General features: G+C 45.0%; 1 protein-coding gene across 1 annotated transcript in view; it reads left to right on the top strand.

Annotated features, from left to right (window-relative positions):
• The window catches only part of EHMT2 (euchromatic histone lysine methyltransferase 2), a 53,381-nt gene that overhangs the window by 5,433 nt on the left and 32,223 nt on the right, over positions 1 to 15,725 (top strand). Inside the window, exons 4-8 of the mRNA XM_058171726.1 lie at positions 2,721 to 2,793; positions 3,015 to 3,115; positions 5,404 to 5,547; positions 12,435 to 12,581; positions 13,664 to 13,778. Coding sequence (XP_058027709.1) covers positions 2,721 to 2,793; positions 3,015 to 3,115; positions 5,404 to 5,547; positions 12,435 to 12,581; positions 13,664 to 13,778 — 580 coding nt within the window. The remainder of the gene's footprint in view (positions 1 to 2,720; positions 2,794 to 3,014; positions 3,116 to 5,403; positions 5,548 to 12,434; positions 12,582 to 13,663; positions 13,779 to 15,725) is intronic.

Below are 15,725 nucleotides of genomic sequence, written 5' to 3'. Positions count from 1 at the left end.
AAAGAACATTCTTTGCTGTCCTTTTTTAATGATGTTTTTGATGTTAGCTGTCCATTTTAGATCTTGCGATATGATAGAACCTAGAAATTTGAAGGTTTCTACTGTTGATACTGTGTTGTCTAGTATTGTGAGAGGTGGAAGTATGGAAGGGTTTATCATTAAAATTGCAAACCCAATTAATATACAAGTAATCCCACTTTGTCATTAGTCTGTAAAATTATTGTGTATCTTATGATTAACTTGAGCAGCTGAATATCATGGATTCTTATTCATTCATTAGACTTTTATCCTGCCTTTATTATTTTATAGAATAGAATAGAGTAGAATTTTTTATTGGCCAAGTGTGATTGGACACACAAGGAATTTATCTTGGTGCATGTGCTCTCAGCATACATAAAAGATATGTTCATCAAGAATCATAAGGTACAACACTTAATGATAGTCATAGGGTACAAATAAGCAATCAGGAAACAATATCAGTATAAATCGTAAGGATACATGCAACAAAACTACAGTCATAAGTGGAAGGAGATGGGTGATGGGAACAATGAGAAGATTAATAGTAGTGCAGACTTAGTAACTAGTTTGACAGTGTCGAGGGAATTATTTGTTTAGCAGAGTGATGGCGTTCGGGAAGAAACTGTCCTTATGTCTAGTTGTTTTGGTGTGCAGTGCTCTGTAGCGTCGTTTTGAGGGTAGGAGTTGAAACAGTTTATGTCCAGGATGTGAGGGATCTGTAAATATTTTCACAGCCCTCTTTTTGACTCGTGCAGTATACAGGTCCTCAATGGAAGGCAGGTTGGTAGCCATTGTTTTTTCTGCATTTCTAATTATTCTCTGTGTCTGTCTTGTTGGGTTGCAGAACCAAACCAGAATTATAAATAATTCAAGCTGGTGATCATATCTAATATTCCTTCCATCTCCTCTTTTTCCCCACAACAACAATGCTAGGGGTTGAGTGGGGCTGAAAGAATGTTTCTGGCCCAAAATCACCTAGCTGGCTTCCGTGCCTAAGGTGGAACTATAACTCACAGTCTCCTGGTTTCTAGGCCAGCACCCTAATTGTTATACCAAGCTGGTTATTCTCCCAAATCACCCAAAAATGTTTTTCAGTGTAAATATTTCTTTTGTCTAGACTATTTGGTGGTTTACGCTCTTGAAGCGATCACAGTATTTCTCGCAAGACAAAAATGGCGTGTAGGTTTCTCCAAAAAGGGAACTTACAAACTTGTTGCTTTTTCCAACAATTGATGGCACAACTGGGAGAACTAGTAGCGCAACTTAACTTTAATGTGTATCTGATCAAAAGCTGTTCCGTATCTGTCCATGCAACTAGATTGTCACGGCTGCACATCAAGACACCTTTCTCCATTTCTTTATCCTAACCCAGGGGTCTGCAAACTTGGCTCTTTTAAGACTTGTGGACTTCGACTCCCAGAGTTCCTTCTGGGAGTTGAAGTCCAAAAGTCTTAAAAGAGCCAAGTTTGCAGACCCCTGCCCTAACCCTTCTCGAAACTCAAATGCCTAATAGTATTTCCTCAGTGAATATTGGATTTCTTTTCTTTATAACCGACAAAATTACAAATTGCTTTTGATGCTCAAGAATGTCTTAATTTTTTGGAGGAAAATAGAGCATCTGGTTTGGAATCTTTTCACGTGGTATCCTCCAGCTGGGAAGATTTATCGGTTATTTCCATTACCCTAAATGGCCATCCTAGAGTAATGGGCACAATAGTCCAACATATCTGGTTGGTACTAGTCTGGAGAAGCTGGCAAGCTAGCTGGGGAATTCTGGGAATTGAAGTCCACTTCTCTTAAAGTGGCCAATGTTGAGAAACACTGATATTGACCCAAACAGCTGCAAAATTCCATTCTGCAAAATATTTGGGCTTGCATGATCAACATTTTTCTGTTACTGCACCATGTGAGATTTCTGCTAATATCAATTGACAGGGCTGTCCCAAAGGTGCTTTTTTCAAGAGGCAATTGGACTTTTTGGTTTTTATTTGAAGATGTTTCTCTTCTCATTGAAGAAGCTTCTTCAGCTCTTGAGTGAATGGATTTATACTCCTTGCAGACAGCTGGTCATTTGCATTCATGGATGGTGGGGAATGGAAGAATTTATACTCTTTGCAGACACCTGGTCATTTGCATTTATGCAAATGACCAGCTGTCTCTTTTTTTTTTATTATTTATATCCCGCCCTTCTCCGAAGACTCAGGGCGGCTTACACTATGTCAGGCAATAGTCTTCATCCATTTGTATACTATATACAAAGTCAACTTATTGCCCCCCCAACAATCTGGGTCCTCATTTTACCTACCTTATAAAGGATGGAAGGCTGAGTCAACCTTGGGCCTGGTGGGACTAGAACCTGCAATATTGCAAGCAGTTGCTGTTAATAACAGGCTGCATTAGCCTATTGCGCCACCAGAGGCCCCTTCAAGGAGTATAAATCCTTCCATTAATAATAATAATAATAATAATAATTTAATTTGTATTCCCCACCATCCACTCAGAGCTGAAGAAGCTTCTTGGATGAGAAGCAAAACATCTTTAAAGAAAAACCAGAAAGTCCAGTGGTCTCCTGAAAAAGCACCTTTGGGACAACCATGACCTGAATGACTGAGAACTCCACAGACAGTTGATAGGGCTATATCTAAAATAAAATGAAATCCTGACTGTATGGGTGATTGACCTTCCTTTTCTCCTTCCCACAGGTGCCTGAAAAGAGAGTCTCTGAGATGTTGCATTTCCGTGTCTCGGATGACTTGAGAAGCATTTTGGAACCAGGTAGGGGGGGCCGTATATTTAAAAGGGTAACTGGGCTGACATAGAAATATATTTGGGGCTAAAGGCATTGGCTAGAGCGGATTACTCAACCCAGTTTTCTACACCTACTGGTGATTCTGGGAGTTGTAGTCCCATCACCGGGTGGGGGGAGGGAGCGAGGGAAGGGGTTGTTAAGTCTACTGGATTCTAATTTCACTTTTTTTTCCTTCTCTTTTCTAAAGAAGAACCCGCAAAGCACAGGAAATACGATTACATGACAGATGCCTTGCACAAAAGGATCCCCCTCTCGCTTCAGCGTTCAAGTCCCAGGGCTACCACAGAGGTGCATCTCCTCCTTTGAAAGGCTTAATGGTTCTCCCAAAGCAGGAGTCAGCAACCCGTGGCTCTGGAGCCACATGTGGCTCTTTCATCCCTCTGCTGCGGCTCCCTGTCGCCAGTCGGCTCCATAACTGATAGGGCTTTTGGTTAGGACAAGTAGAGGAAAAAGGACGCCACGCAGGAGGAGACTATGGTGTGGGAATCAGACTTCCAGTTGGCAGAGGAAGAAGGACGCCGCGCTAGGAGGAGAGACTATGGTGGGGGAACCGGACTTCCGGTCGGCTCCATGATTGAACGGGGGGCTTCCGGTTTGTGGCTCTTTGAGTGTTTAGGGTTTAAGGTTGCTGACCCCTGTCCTAAAAACTGGGGGTTGAGTTTAAGTTATTAAATAAGTTTAATAAAAACTTATTTGCATGAGTGATGATGAGTTTCAAGCTGTGACTTCATTGAGTAAGGAGCAGAAGCTATTAGGAAGGAAGAGAGAAAAGCTGATGCAAAAATACATCCCAGGGAAAATGCAGGAAAAGTATCAGCAGACCCGGGTGTTAAAATTGTCTAAGGAAGCCCCTGATAGTAATTGGCAAAGTGAGTCCTGCTATAATACAGGTAGTCCTCGAACTTACAACGGTTTATTTAGAGACCGTTCAAAGCTGCAACGGCGCTGGAAAAAGTGACTTATGAACATTGTTCACACTTAAGACCGTTGCAGCATTCTATGGTCACGTGATCAATAATTCCATCACTTAGCAACTGACTCATTTATGATGGTTGCAGTGTCCTTTTTTTAAAAAAACAAGTTTTTTATTTTTTAAAAAACAAAATAAAACATACAAATCTTTGTTGAAAAAGATATCGGTCGGGTATGTACTCAAACGTATTTCAAATTTCATCCTCTCATTATATCATTTATCCAATATTTCCCCCTTTTCAAATTTTGTAGTAGCCCTTTTCTTTTAAAACCTATTCCATCCTTTTATCCTGGAAAATGTTTAATCAAATCTAATTACCATACTTTTGTCCCTTTGATTGTCCCTCTAATACTAATCAAAGACCTATAATGGTTGCAGTGTCCTGAGGTCATGCGATCACATTTTGGGGCCATGACAAGCAAAGTCCATGGGGAAGCCAGAATCACTTAACCACCATGTTACTCATTTAACAACTGCAGTGATTCACTTAACAACGGTGGCAGAAAGGTCATAAAATGGGGCAAAACTCACTTTAACAACGGTCTCACTTAGCAATAGAAATTTTGGGCTCAATTGAGGTATGTCAAGGACTATCTGTATGTAGCTAGTCTGGCTTATTTCATTTTTAAACGGATGAAAATTTAAAATAAATATCCTGTCCTGTGGAACAATATTGGATTCGTGGCAAGGGAATTCTGGGAACTGAAGTCCACCCATCTGTCGTGTCCCACTCCTCCGCTGACGGCCAGGTCAGGGAAATCCAAATCAGGCGTGCCTCTGCAGCACTGCCAAAGTCCTAGCAAAGTCCTCAGGGCAGGCAGGAGACCAGAAAGTGACTTCAGCAAGATATGTTTAGACTTTGCCTGACTCAGAGAATGCCAGAAAGCAGGTCCTTTATATAGGCCATGGGGTGTGGCTCCATGACTCAGCACTTATCCAGGCCTGCCCCTCCCTTCCTTCTGTTGCCTCCATCTATCAAGTCTTCTGACGGCGAGGGTCACTCCAGTCTGCAGCTGTTGGCAATTTACCTCCCTCAGGCTCACATGCTGTGGAGGAGGGGGAGGGGTCTAGTTGCTCCGTTTGCCTGGACATGGAGCCAGAGCTGGGGGCTGGAGATACTTCCTCCTCTTCAGCCTGTCTGGGCATGGAGCCAGGGCTGGGGCCGGGAGGCATACTAGGACATTCCTCCGTATTCGGAAGCAGATAAGAAGGCCCCGGCTGTGGTGAGATCGGACGAGACACAACACCATCTTCAATTCTGGGAGTTGAAGTCCACCCATCTTAAAAGTCAAATTTGAGTTTGAGAAACATTGTCAAAGTTGTTCTGAAGGGGAAAAAGACCCGCATGTCTTTATTTTGAATGACTTTGATGCCCGCCTTTGAGAAGTAACTTTTACGGTAGAAAAGCAGAAAGCATCTCCTCCTTCCTAACTGTAGCCTTTAGCAACTCCACACCTCATATCAAAATAATCCTGTCAGGGTTCCTACTAACATACCCATAGCAAACATCAACCCTGAAGCTGGCCTGATTGAGGCCATTTTGAGACTTCAGTGCTGACAAATCCTCAATCAGTTTTTAATGAAAGCCCATCCTTTTCCGTAGATCACGGTGACGGAGGAGATGACGGCTCCCGCTACGGCTTCGCAGGACGATGGAGGCCAAGAATGGGAGACTGAAGTGGGGGATGACTTCAGCCTCTTCTACGACAGCTACTCTGTGGACGGCCACATCGATTCGGACAGCAAGGTGTGAAGAATAAGATGGTGAACGTCTGAGTCATTTAGCCAGTGTTTCTCAGCCTTGGACAGCTGAAGATGTGTGGACTTCAACTCCCAGAATTCCCCAGTCAGCATGGCTGGTTAGGGAATTCTGGGAGTTGAAGTCCACACATCTTCAACTAGCCAAAGTTCAGAAACGCTTTATTAATCCCTTAAGACTTGTTCAAGAAGTGCAGGATGGTGCAATTTACTAAAAAAATATTACCCCCTGTGCGCAACTGCCAGGATCCTGCTGTTGTAACCCAGCCCAAAGTGCTGAGGCTTCTCTTGGATTTGGGAGGTGCCCTTTAAATTTCCCAGAATGCTGTTGTGTTAAAAGCATTATGGAGAATTAAAATGGTTCCCATTGCCCATTGGGATAACTCATGCTTCCCCTCAAGCTAAACAGGGCCTTCCTTTATCTTGTGGTTTTTCACACAGCCAGATGTTCAGATTGGATTTGGTATTTTTGTCCCCTATCAAGTCCTTCCCAAGGACCTAGGGTAGGCAGATGTGGATGTTTGATGATGTTGCGAATATCGTCGCTGGTTGGAATCTAATCATGTTTATTATTATGAGATTTATATCCTGCTTTTCATGCCATTCCAATTGGTCCCCACAACAACAACAACTCTGTGAAGTTGTTGGCTTGGGAGAAAGACACTGGCCCCAAATCACCCAGCTGGCTTTTGTGCATCAGAGACTACAAGAACTCACGGTCTCTTAGTTTCTAGTCCAACACCTGAGCTGATAGATCAAACTGTAGTTAATAGCAACAGCACTTAGACCAGGGATGTCAAACTCGATTTCATTGAGGGCTGCGTCAGTATTGTGTTTGACCTCAGGGGCCAGGGTGGATGTGGCCAGCTCGACAACACTTGTGTCGGGGGTGCCTGTAGTGGCCCGAGTGCTCTGCCAGAGAAAACAGACTCCCGAACTCCGTTTTTGGCTGCGACAGCCTCCTGCAACTCTCTGCCAGTGAAAATGGAGCACAGGAGGGCCGCATGCGGCTCTCCCGAGTTCCATTTTTACTGGTAGAGGCACCGTGGGCCAGTCCTTCGCTGTTTCCAGGGTGGCCCCATGTGCCAGATCTAAGCACCTCATGGGCAAGATCTGGCCCCTGGGCCTTGAGTTTGACAGCCCTGACTTAGACTTATATACTGCTTCACAGTGCTTTATATACAGACTCTATGTGTTGTGGTCCACCAGCAGCCTGCGGAGCTGGCAGTGGAATCGGAGAGTGAGGAGGTTGGGGAGGACAATGAGCCAGTCCTGGAGTGAGGGGAAGGCCCGGACAAGGATTCTGCGTCAGAGGCAGAGATGGGGCCAGGACTATTTGGGAGTGATGCGTGGACTCCAGAGCCTCCAGAGGCAGACAGCAGACAGGCAGAGGAACAGGAGGAGCCTGTTCCTAGTGCACACATGCAAAGATCTGCTAGGAGGCAAGAGCAGCTAAAGCATGGATCCCATCTGTCTATCTTTTTTTGTTATATCATCTTTGTCATCATGTTCCAGCCCCTATTTGCCTTATTGGACAACTGGATATCCATTGGAGGTTCCATCGTCTATTAATGTTCTGCCAACCTGGGTTTTATCATCTTATCATCTTTCGCCGATTTTCATTCTTTTTTTTCTATGTGTTACTCTGCACATGAACTCTTGCGCCTGCGAGGTGCCTCCGCCTCGCAGGAATGGCCCACCTTGTTATCAAGGGCCGGCCTCAATGACGGGTTTTGGGACCCACAGAGGTGGCATGCGAAGAGAAAGAGCCTTTGGGGATTTTTAGAGAGGGAATTTTTAAAGGGGGGGAGGGTAAGGGCGGGTGTTGGGGGAAACCCGTCGGGGAGGGTATGTCCAGTCCTAGCGCGTGCTCACGACACTATTTTAGCTGGTCCAAGACAGGGGAGGGGTCTGAACAGAGCAAAGAGTATCATTCCATCTGTACGGTAAGTGGGAGGGGCAGATATGGCGGAGGCAGGGGGCTGTATCGTTCTTCGGGAGCACGTGGCCGATGTCTAAAGGCGATCACGTGCTCCGGCCCCCCAGTCCTCACTCGTTCCCCGGATGGTCAAGATCCTCAGAGCTTGGGTCTACGGCTGATGCTCTGCAATGCCCGGTCCGTGGTTAATAAGGCTCCCCTGATTTGTGATCTGATTCAGAGGGAGTCCGCGGACTTTATGGGCATTACGGAGACCTGGCTGGGCACAGAAGGGGGTGTACCCCTGGTTGAACTGTGCCCTCCGGGTTTCCGTGCATTCCATCAGCCGAGGACCCAGGGTAGGGTTGGGGGAGTGGCGGTTGTGATTAGGGAAAGTCTGGAGCCGAGGGAGTCCACTGTTCCTCAGATAGCTGGCTGTGAATCCCTCCTTGTGAAGTGGGGCCATCGAAATCAGATGGGGTTGTTGATCACGTACCTGGCTCCTTGCTGCGTGACTACAGCCCTACCTGAACTACTGGAGGTGCTTGCTGGCGTGGCGGTTGAGATTCCCAGACTTTTGGTCTTGGGAGATTTCAACTTGCCATCGGCCGGCTTGTCATCAACAGTGGTTCAGGAGTTCCAGGCCTCCATGACGGCCTTGGACCTGATTCAAGTAACTGATGGCCCTACACACATTGGGGGAGGCGCGCTAGACTTGATTTTTATCTCTGGTCAGTGGGTAAATGATCTGGATTTAGGAGATATAGTGAAAGAACCGTTGTCATGGTCAGATCATTTTCTCCTTCGCCTAGACTTTCGAACCGCTGCTCACCACCGCAGGGAGACGGAGCCGATGCGTTGGTTCCGTCCCAGGCGCCTGATGGACCCGGAGAGGTTCCTGACGGAGCTTGGGCCGTTTCCTGAGGATCTTACCCACGGCACGACTGAAGAACTGGTTGCGGCTTGGGAACGGGCCGCGGCTGGGGCTTTGGACCGGATCGTGCCTTTGCGGCCTCTGACCCGGCGTAGATCTCAATTGGCTCCCTGGTTCTCCGGGGAGCTAAGAGAGATGAAACGCCGGAGAAGACGCCTAGAGAGTGTTTGGAGGTCCAGCCGTTCCAAGGCTGATCGGACATTAGTGAGGTCCTTTACTAGGACCTACCTAGTGGCAATGAGGGAGGCGAACGCCCACGCTTCCACCTCATTGCATCGGCAGATAACCGCCCGGCCGCCCTGTTTGGTGACCCGTTCCTCCTTCAACAGGAGGGACGGGATGACCCCCTGCAGGGACGAGCCGAGGAGTTTAACGGTTATCTATACGATAAAATCGTTCAGCTTCGTGATGGCTTGGACTATGATTGCGATGATTCAGCCGAGGTGGCAGAGACTCGCCTTGTTGAGGTTATTTGGGATGAGTTTGATTCTGTGGCTCTCGAGGACGTGGACAGGTTGCTGGGAGGTTGCATGCAACTACGTTTTTACTGGACCTGTGTCCTTCCTGGTTAGTACTGGCTGCTAAGGAAGTGACACGAGGCTGGCTCCAGGGGATTATAAATGCTTCTTTGGTTGAAGGGGTTTTCCCCACCGCCTTGAAGGAGGCGGTGGTGAGACCTCTCCTGAAGAAGCCTTCCTGGACCCAGCTATTTTGGGTAATTATCGTCAGTCTCCAACCTTCGCTTTGTGGCGAAGGTTGTAGAGAGTGTGGTTGCATGGCAGCTTCCCGGCACCTGGAGGAAGCTGTCTATCTAGACCTGTTCCAGTCCGGCTTCCGACCCGGTTACAGCACGGAGACGGCTTTGGTCGCGTTGGTGGATGACCTCTGGAGGGCCAGGGACAGGGGTTGTTCCTCTGCCTTGGTCCTATTAGATCTCTCAGCGGCTTTTGATACCATCGACCATGGTATCCTGCTGCGCCGGTTGGAGGGATTGGGAGTGGGAGGCACCGTTTATCGGTGGTTCTCCTCCTATCTCTCCGACCGGTCGCAGACGGTGTTGACAGGGGGGCAGAGGTCGTCCTCGAGGTGCCTCACTTGTGGGGTACCTCAGGGGTCGATTCTCTCGCCTACCCTGTTCAACATCTACATGAAGCCGCTGGGTGAGGTCATCAGTGGTTTCGGGGTGAGTTATCATCTGTACGCTGATGATACTCAGCTGTACTTTTCCACCCCGGACCACCCCAACGAAGCGGTCGAAGTGCTGTCCCGGTGCCTGGAAGCCGTACGGGTCTGGATGGGGAGAAACAGACTCAAGCTCAATCCCTCCAAGACGGAGTGGCTGTGGATGCCGGCACCCCGGTACAGTCAGCTGCACCCGCAGCTGACTGTTGGGGGCGAGTTAGTGGCCCCAAAGGAGGTGGTTCGCAACTTGGGCGTCCTCCTGGATGGTCGGCTGTCCTTTGATGAACATCTGGCGGCCGTCACCAGGAGGGCCTTTTACCAAGTTCGCTTGGTTCGCCAGTTGCGTCCCTTCCTTGACCGGGATGCCTTATGCACGGTCACTCACGCTCTGGTTACGTCTCGGCTGGATTATTGCAATGCTCTCTACATGGGGCTGCCCTTGAGGTGCACCCGGAGGCTGCAGTTAGTCCAGAATGCAGCTGCGCGAGTGGTAATGGGAGCCGCTCGTGGCTCCCATGTAACACCACTGCTCCGTAGTCTGCACTGGCTTCCTGTAGTCTTTCGGGTGCGCTTCAAGGTTACCACCTTTAAAGCGCTCCATGGCTTAGGACCCGGGTACTTACGAGACCGCCTGCTGTTACCTTATGCCTCCCATCGACCCGTACGCTCCCACAGAGAGGGCCTTCTCAGGGTGCCGTCCGCCAAACAATGTCGGCTGGCGGCCCCCAGGAGTAGGGCCTTCTCTGTGGGAGCACCGACGCTCTGGAACGAACTCCCCCCTGGCTTACGTCAAGTGCCTGATCTTCGGACCTTTCGTCGTGAGCTAAAAACATATTTATTCATTCAAGCAGGACTGGCATAAATAGTTGATTTTAAATTGGGGTTTTAGTAATATTTTAAATTTTTAAATTTTTAAATTATCGGGCCTTAGTAATAGTTCATTTTAAATTCTTTTAATTGTAAATATTCTGTATTTTATTTTGGCTGTACACCGCCCTGAGTCCTTCGGGAGAAGGGCGGTATAAAAATTTAATAAAATAAATAAATAAGTAAATAAATAAATAAATAAATAAATAAATAAATAAATAAATAAATAAATAAATAAATAAATAAATAAATAAATAAATAAATAAATAGGACGACTCGGGAGTAAGGCCAGGAGATGATTGGCCACTCCCATAAGGTTAAAAGAGCAGCAATGGCTCTTGGGCTCTTTGTAGGAAAGCAACATTGCTACATTTGTTTCTAGTCAGCGTCTCTTGTTTCTGAATTTCATGGGGCTTTGCCACGAAAAGCCTTTGGCAGGGTGCCAAAGAGGTTTGTGATAAGGCCAAAGGACTTTTTCTGAAAGACTTGTTTTGGAATTACTTTGGACTAAGCTGGGAATGAAGTAATTGCCAGCTGTTTATAATAAAATAGGATTGTTTAAGACTAATTGTGTATTTTATGCCTAAATGAGCCTAGGTCACAACAGTATGACTGTAACCTTGTTGCTGGTATCCTTAAGATTAATATTGACTGTTTCCCTCTTACTATCATTAAGTGTTGTACCTTATGATTCTTGAGAAATGTATCTTTTCTTTTATGTACACCGAGAGCGTATGTACCAAGACAAACTCCTTGTGTGTCCAATCACACTTGGCCGATAATTCTATATTTACAGCCCTCTCTAAGTGGTTCACCTTGAGCTGGTGAAGATCGAACTGCTGACAGTCGGCAGAATTAGCCTGCAATACCGCATTCTAAGCATGGTTTCTATTATAGGTGGTCATTGCTTAGTGATCACTCATTCAGGGACCCTTCAAACTTATGAAAAACAGAACTTCGGGACTGGCACTGAGAGTCACCTGACTATCACAGTGTCCCAGCTGTCATGATTTGCTTAGCTATAGCAGCCAGGAGTACCAGTTTCTGTCACTAAGTGGCACAGTTACATGATGTCACAGTTACATGATGACGATGTTTAGCTATGACAATTCCAGCCCCACTTGTCATTAACAAGGACCTACGGTATACCTTATAGAGAAAGAAAATATTTTATTTATTATATTATGTTATATTATATACCCTGTTTCCCCCAAAATAAGACATCCCCTGATAATAAGCCCAATCGGGCTTTTGAGAGCATGGCAATAAGGCCAAGCGCTTATTTCAGGGTTCAAAAAAATATAAAACAGGGTCTTATTTTCGGGAAAACACGGTATTATTTATTATTATTTATTATAAAATAAAATAAAATACTTCCTTACAGAGCTATATGGGACTTCTTTTAAAAGTTTTAAATTCCAACCCTGGACATTTTGGATCTCTTTCCCATGTTTCTTGTGAAAAATTGTGAGTAGACCTAAGAGAATTTTTCCAAAGATTAGATATTCTGTGCTGTATTCAAATCAGACTGAATAGTCTGAAAAATCATTTCAGTGTAAATTATGCAAAATGACACTTATACAATTTCTTATTTTGGATATTTTATTTTGCCTCACGTAGGGAACATGGAGGAGATACGCTTGCAAATTGGAAGCAGAGCCCTTGCAAACTTAATTTAGTGCCCCTTCAACTTTAGAAATTTCACAGAGTTTCCCCCTCGTGTCATAAATAAAAATGTTGAGTTTCCCTGTGGCATTTAATGAACAGATATTCCTTTAGGAAAACATCTGGTTAGAGGTCTACCTTGAAAATACTTATCGGTGACAGCATATTCCAGATTTTTTTTGGGTAGTTACACAGGAAGTTCCATCAGAATAAGAAGCCCCCATTGGAAGTCTAGTTAGAACAGGACTTCCAATTTTACTTTTCTTTTTCCCACTTCATGTTTTAATTAATTCATTTATGTTGGTTATAGTCTGATGCAGATGTTACTGGAGAACATATGAGTGAGGAAGAGGAAGAAGAAGAGGAGGAGGAAGAAGAAGAGGAAGAGGAGGAGGAAGAGGAAGAAGATGATGATGATGAAGATGATGAGGAAGAGTCAGGAAACATCTCTGATAGAGTGAGTTGACCCTCATCTTGATTGGATAAGGATTTATTCTCGGTGACCCCTCAGTTTATTTATTTGTAAGATTTCTATTAATCACTTCATGTAATTCAGATCTGTTCGTTTTAATGCACAGAGGTGAATATTTTGAAACGTTGAGGCCCATTTGGTTTAGAGGCCTCTTGTTTTACATTAGTGTTACAATTAATTGCAGTTTCTAATTCTGTCAATTGCTATTTCGTTTTACGTCTACCGTACTTAGTTACAAGCAGATAAGTATTGCTACTAAATGTCTATGGAGATTCTCAGTCATAGTTGTCCCAAAGGTGCTTTTTTTCAAAAGGCCAACTGGACTTTCTGGTTTTTTCCTTGAAGTCGTTTCACATCTCATCCAAGAAGCTTCTTCAGTTCTGACCGAACAGTGGAGGATAGATAGATTTATATTCCTCATGAGGGAACAGATGAACCTCCAAGTGGCGTCAATGACTCACAGAAAGAGTGCTAACGACCAGATGACTGCAAGGAATATAAAACTTTCCATCCTCCACTATTCAGTCAGAACTGAAAAAGCTTCTTGGATGAGAAGCGAAATGTCTTCAAGGAAAAACAAAGTCCAGTTGCCTATTGAAAAAAAGCACCTTTGGCATATTGCTACTAAGCTACTAATTTGCACTCTGTGGACCCGAAAGCTTTCAGGCAAGAGTAGCCCCCTCTGATTTATTGCTCAGTCACATGTACAGGTAGATCTTGACTTATGACCACAGTTGGAAACGGAATTTCCATAAACCAGCTGGTGTGCCGGAACCCAGAAAAGAGCAGCTGTCCGGCGCGCATGCACGCAAGAGAACCCGGAAGAGCAGCTGGCAACAGCACATGTGCTCACAGAGAGGGTTCTGCATGCCTCTTCTGTTTCACTTTGCAACAGAAATTGTGGCCATAACCCGAGGACTGCCAAAAATGACTAATGTCTAATGTAGTAGATGAGGCTCTTTACCCATTTAAGGCCAAGATGCATGGAGTAGCTCATTGTTCCTGGCCTTGATCTCTGCTCCTGCTCATCATTCTCGGGGGGCTCTTCTGTTTTTCTTGTTTTCTAGAGCACTGCCTCCAGCTCCAAACGCAAAGCCCGGAAGCGCTGGCGGCACGACAGTCCCTGGATCAAACCATCCCGAAAACGGAAGCGCAAAGAGCCACATCCCAAGGAAAACAAAGGTGATTTTCTCTCAAGGCAACCAAACCTAGAATGCAGAGTATTTATTCTCTCTCCCTTTGCAATCCTAATTTACAGTTTTTCATTGGTTTATAATATAAAATAGAAAAACAGACAGTGGGAAAAATAGGGAAGGGAAGAAGGGAAAGGAAGAATGTAAAAAAGAAGGGGAAAAAGGAAAAAAAAAGGCACTGACCTCCCAATACCTTTGGTGCAGTAGAATAAGGCATTGACATCATACCTCAACTTTTTACTTTTATATCTATATATATAAAAGCAAAAACCACTCATGCTGTAATCACGAAATCTCCAGAACCGTAAAGCCAACAAACTTGAAATTTGCCACATATGTTCCTCTTGGCTTCTAGGTGCTCACTAAGAAAGGATTTTTTGAAATGACCATTAGAGCATTAGTATTTCCTATATTATTATTAACATGCTCTGATGCTAAGGAGTTTTACTCCCATTTCCCACCTGAAAAGAAATCTGTTCCAAATGCAAAACACAAGCAGAGAAGAGGAGTTTCACTTTCAGTTTTACTTTCACAGCAGGAAGCAGCTTTAATACAGAACACTTGAGCTAAGCCACGGCCAGGCTCCTTCCTGTCTCCTTCTTGCTCACACAGCAACTACTGTTTCACTTTCCAAACAGCCCTCTGATGCTAAGGAATTCTACTCCCCCTCCCCACCAGAAAAGAAATCTCTTCCAAATGCAAAACACAAGCAGAGGAGAGGAGTTTCACTTTCAGTTTTACTTTCACAGTAGCAAGCAGCTTAACTACAGAACAGTTGAACTAAGCCACACCCAGCCTGCTTCCTGTCTCCTTCTTGCTCACACAGCAAATACTGTTTAAGTTTCCAAAAAACCCCTCAACTCTCTCACACACTGATAGGATGCTAGTCAGATGAATACCAATGGATGCTGCGGACTGGGACATTCTACTCCCCCTCCGTTCCAATTGCCATTGCATTATATTAACACACTCTGATGCTACAGAGTTACACATTCTACATTAGGTTTCAGGCTGTAAGTGTCGATTTATCAAGCCGGAGCACATAGTTTCGTAGCGAAGCACGGGCATCCAGCTAGTACTAGTATAAACTGGCCATTTCTAACAAATCTATCCAATCTGTAAAGGCCAAAATTGGTTTCATTTTTTTCCACCTCGAACACAAAGTCCAGAAGCAGTTTCCAAGTACAAATAAAAGCTATTTGTATTTTTTTTTTCTTTGATCAAAATAATTTAGTCATCTTTGCTAACTCCATCAACTTTTGCAGCCACTTGTCCATTGTGGGGATCCAAGCGTCCTTCCATTTTGTGCATAAAGTAATTTTGCTGCCATCTCTGGAAGCTGAGAGATTCAATAAACTGCTCCAACCGTTACCAAAGAAACACAGGTAGTCCTCAAATGTATGGCCAGAATCGAGCCCCAAATGTTTGTTGCTAGGGGAAACCATCGTTAAGTGAGTTTTCCCCATTTTACGACCTTTCTTGCCACAGCTGTTAAGTGAATCACTGCCGTTGTTAAGCTAGTCACATGGTTGTTAAGTGAATCTGGCTTCCCCATTGATTTTTCCTGTCAGAAGACCTATGATCTCGGGACACTACGGTGGGGATAAATACATGCTGGTTGCCAAGTATCCGAATTTTGATCATGGGGATGCAGAAATGATTGTAAATGTGAAAACCGGTCGTAAGTTATTTTTTTTCCATGCCGTTGTAATTATGAACCGTCACTAAATGAGTGGTTGTAAGTCAAGGAATACCTGTAGTACAGGTAGTCCTCAACCTATGACCACAAATGAACCCAAGATTTCTGTTGCTGAGCGAATTTTGCCCCATTTTACGACCTTTCTCACCACAGTTGTGAGTCACTGCAGTTGTTAAGCTAGTACAGCGTTTCTCAAATAGTGGGGCGCGCCCCCCAGGGGGGGCGCGAGGCTCCGTA

The sequence above is a fragment of the Ahaetulla prasina genome, chromosome 2 (genome assembly GCF_028640845.1).
Source record: "Ahaetulla prasina isolate Xishuangbanna chromosome 2, ASM2864084v1, whole genome shotgun sequence".
Taxonomy (NCBI): Eukaryota; Metazoa; Chordata; class Lepidosauria; order Squamata; family Colubridae; genus Ahaetulla; species Ahaetulla prasina.
Note: the sequence above shows the minus strand (reverse complement) of the source record. Positions and strands in the feature narration are given on the sequence as shown.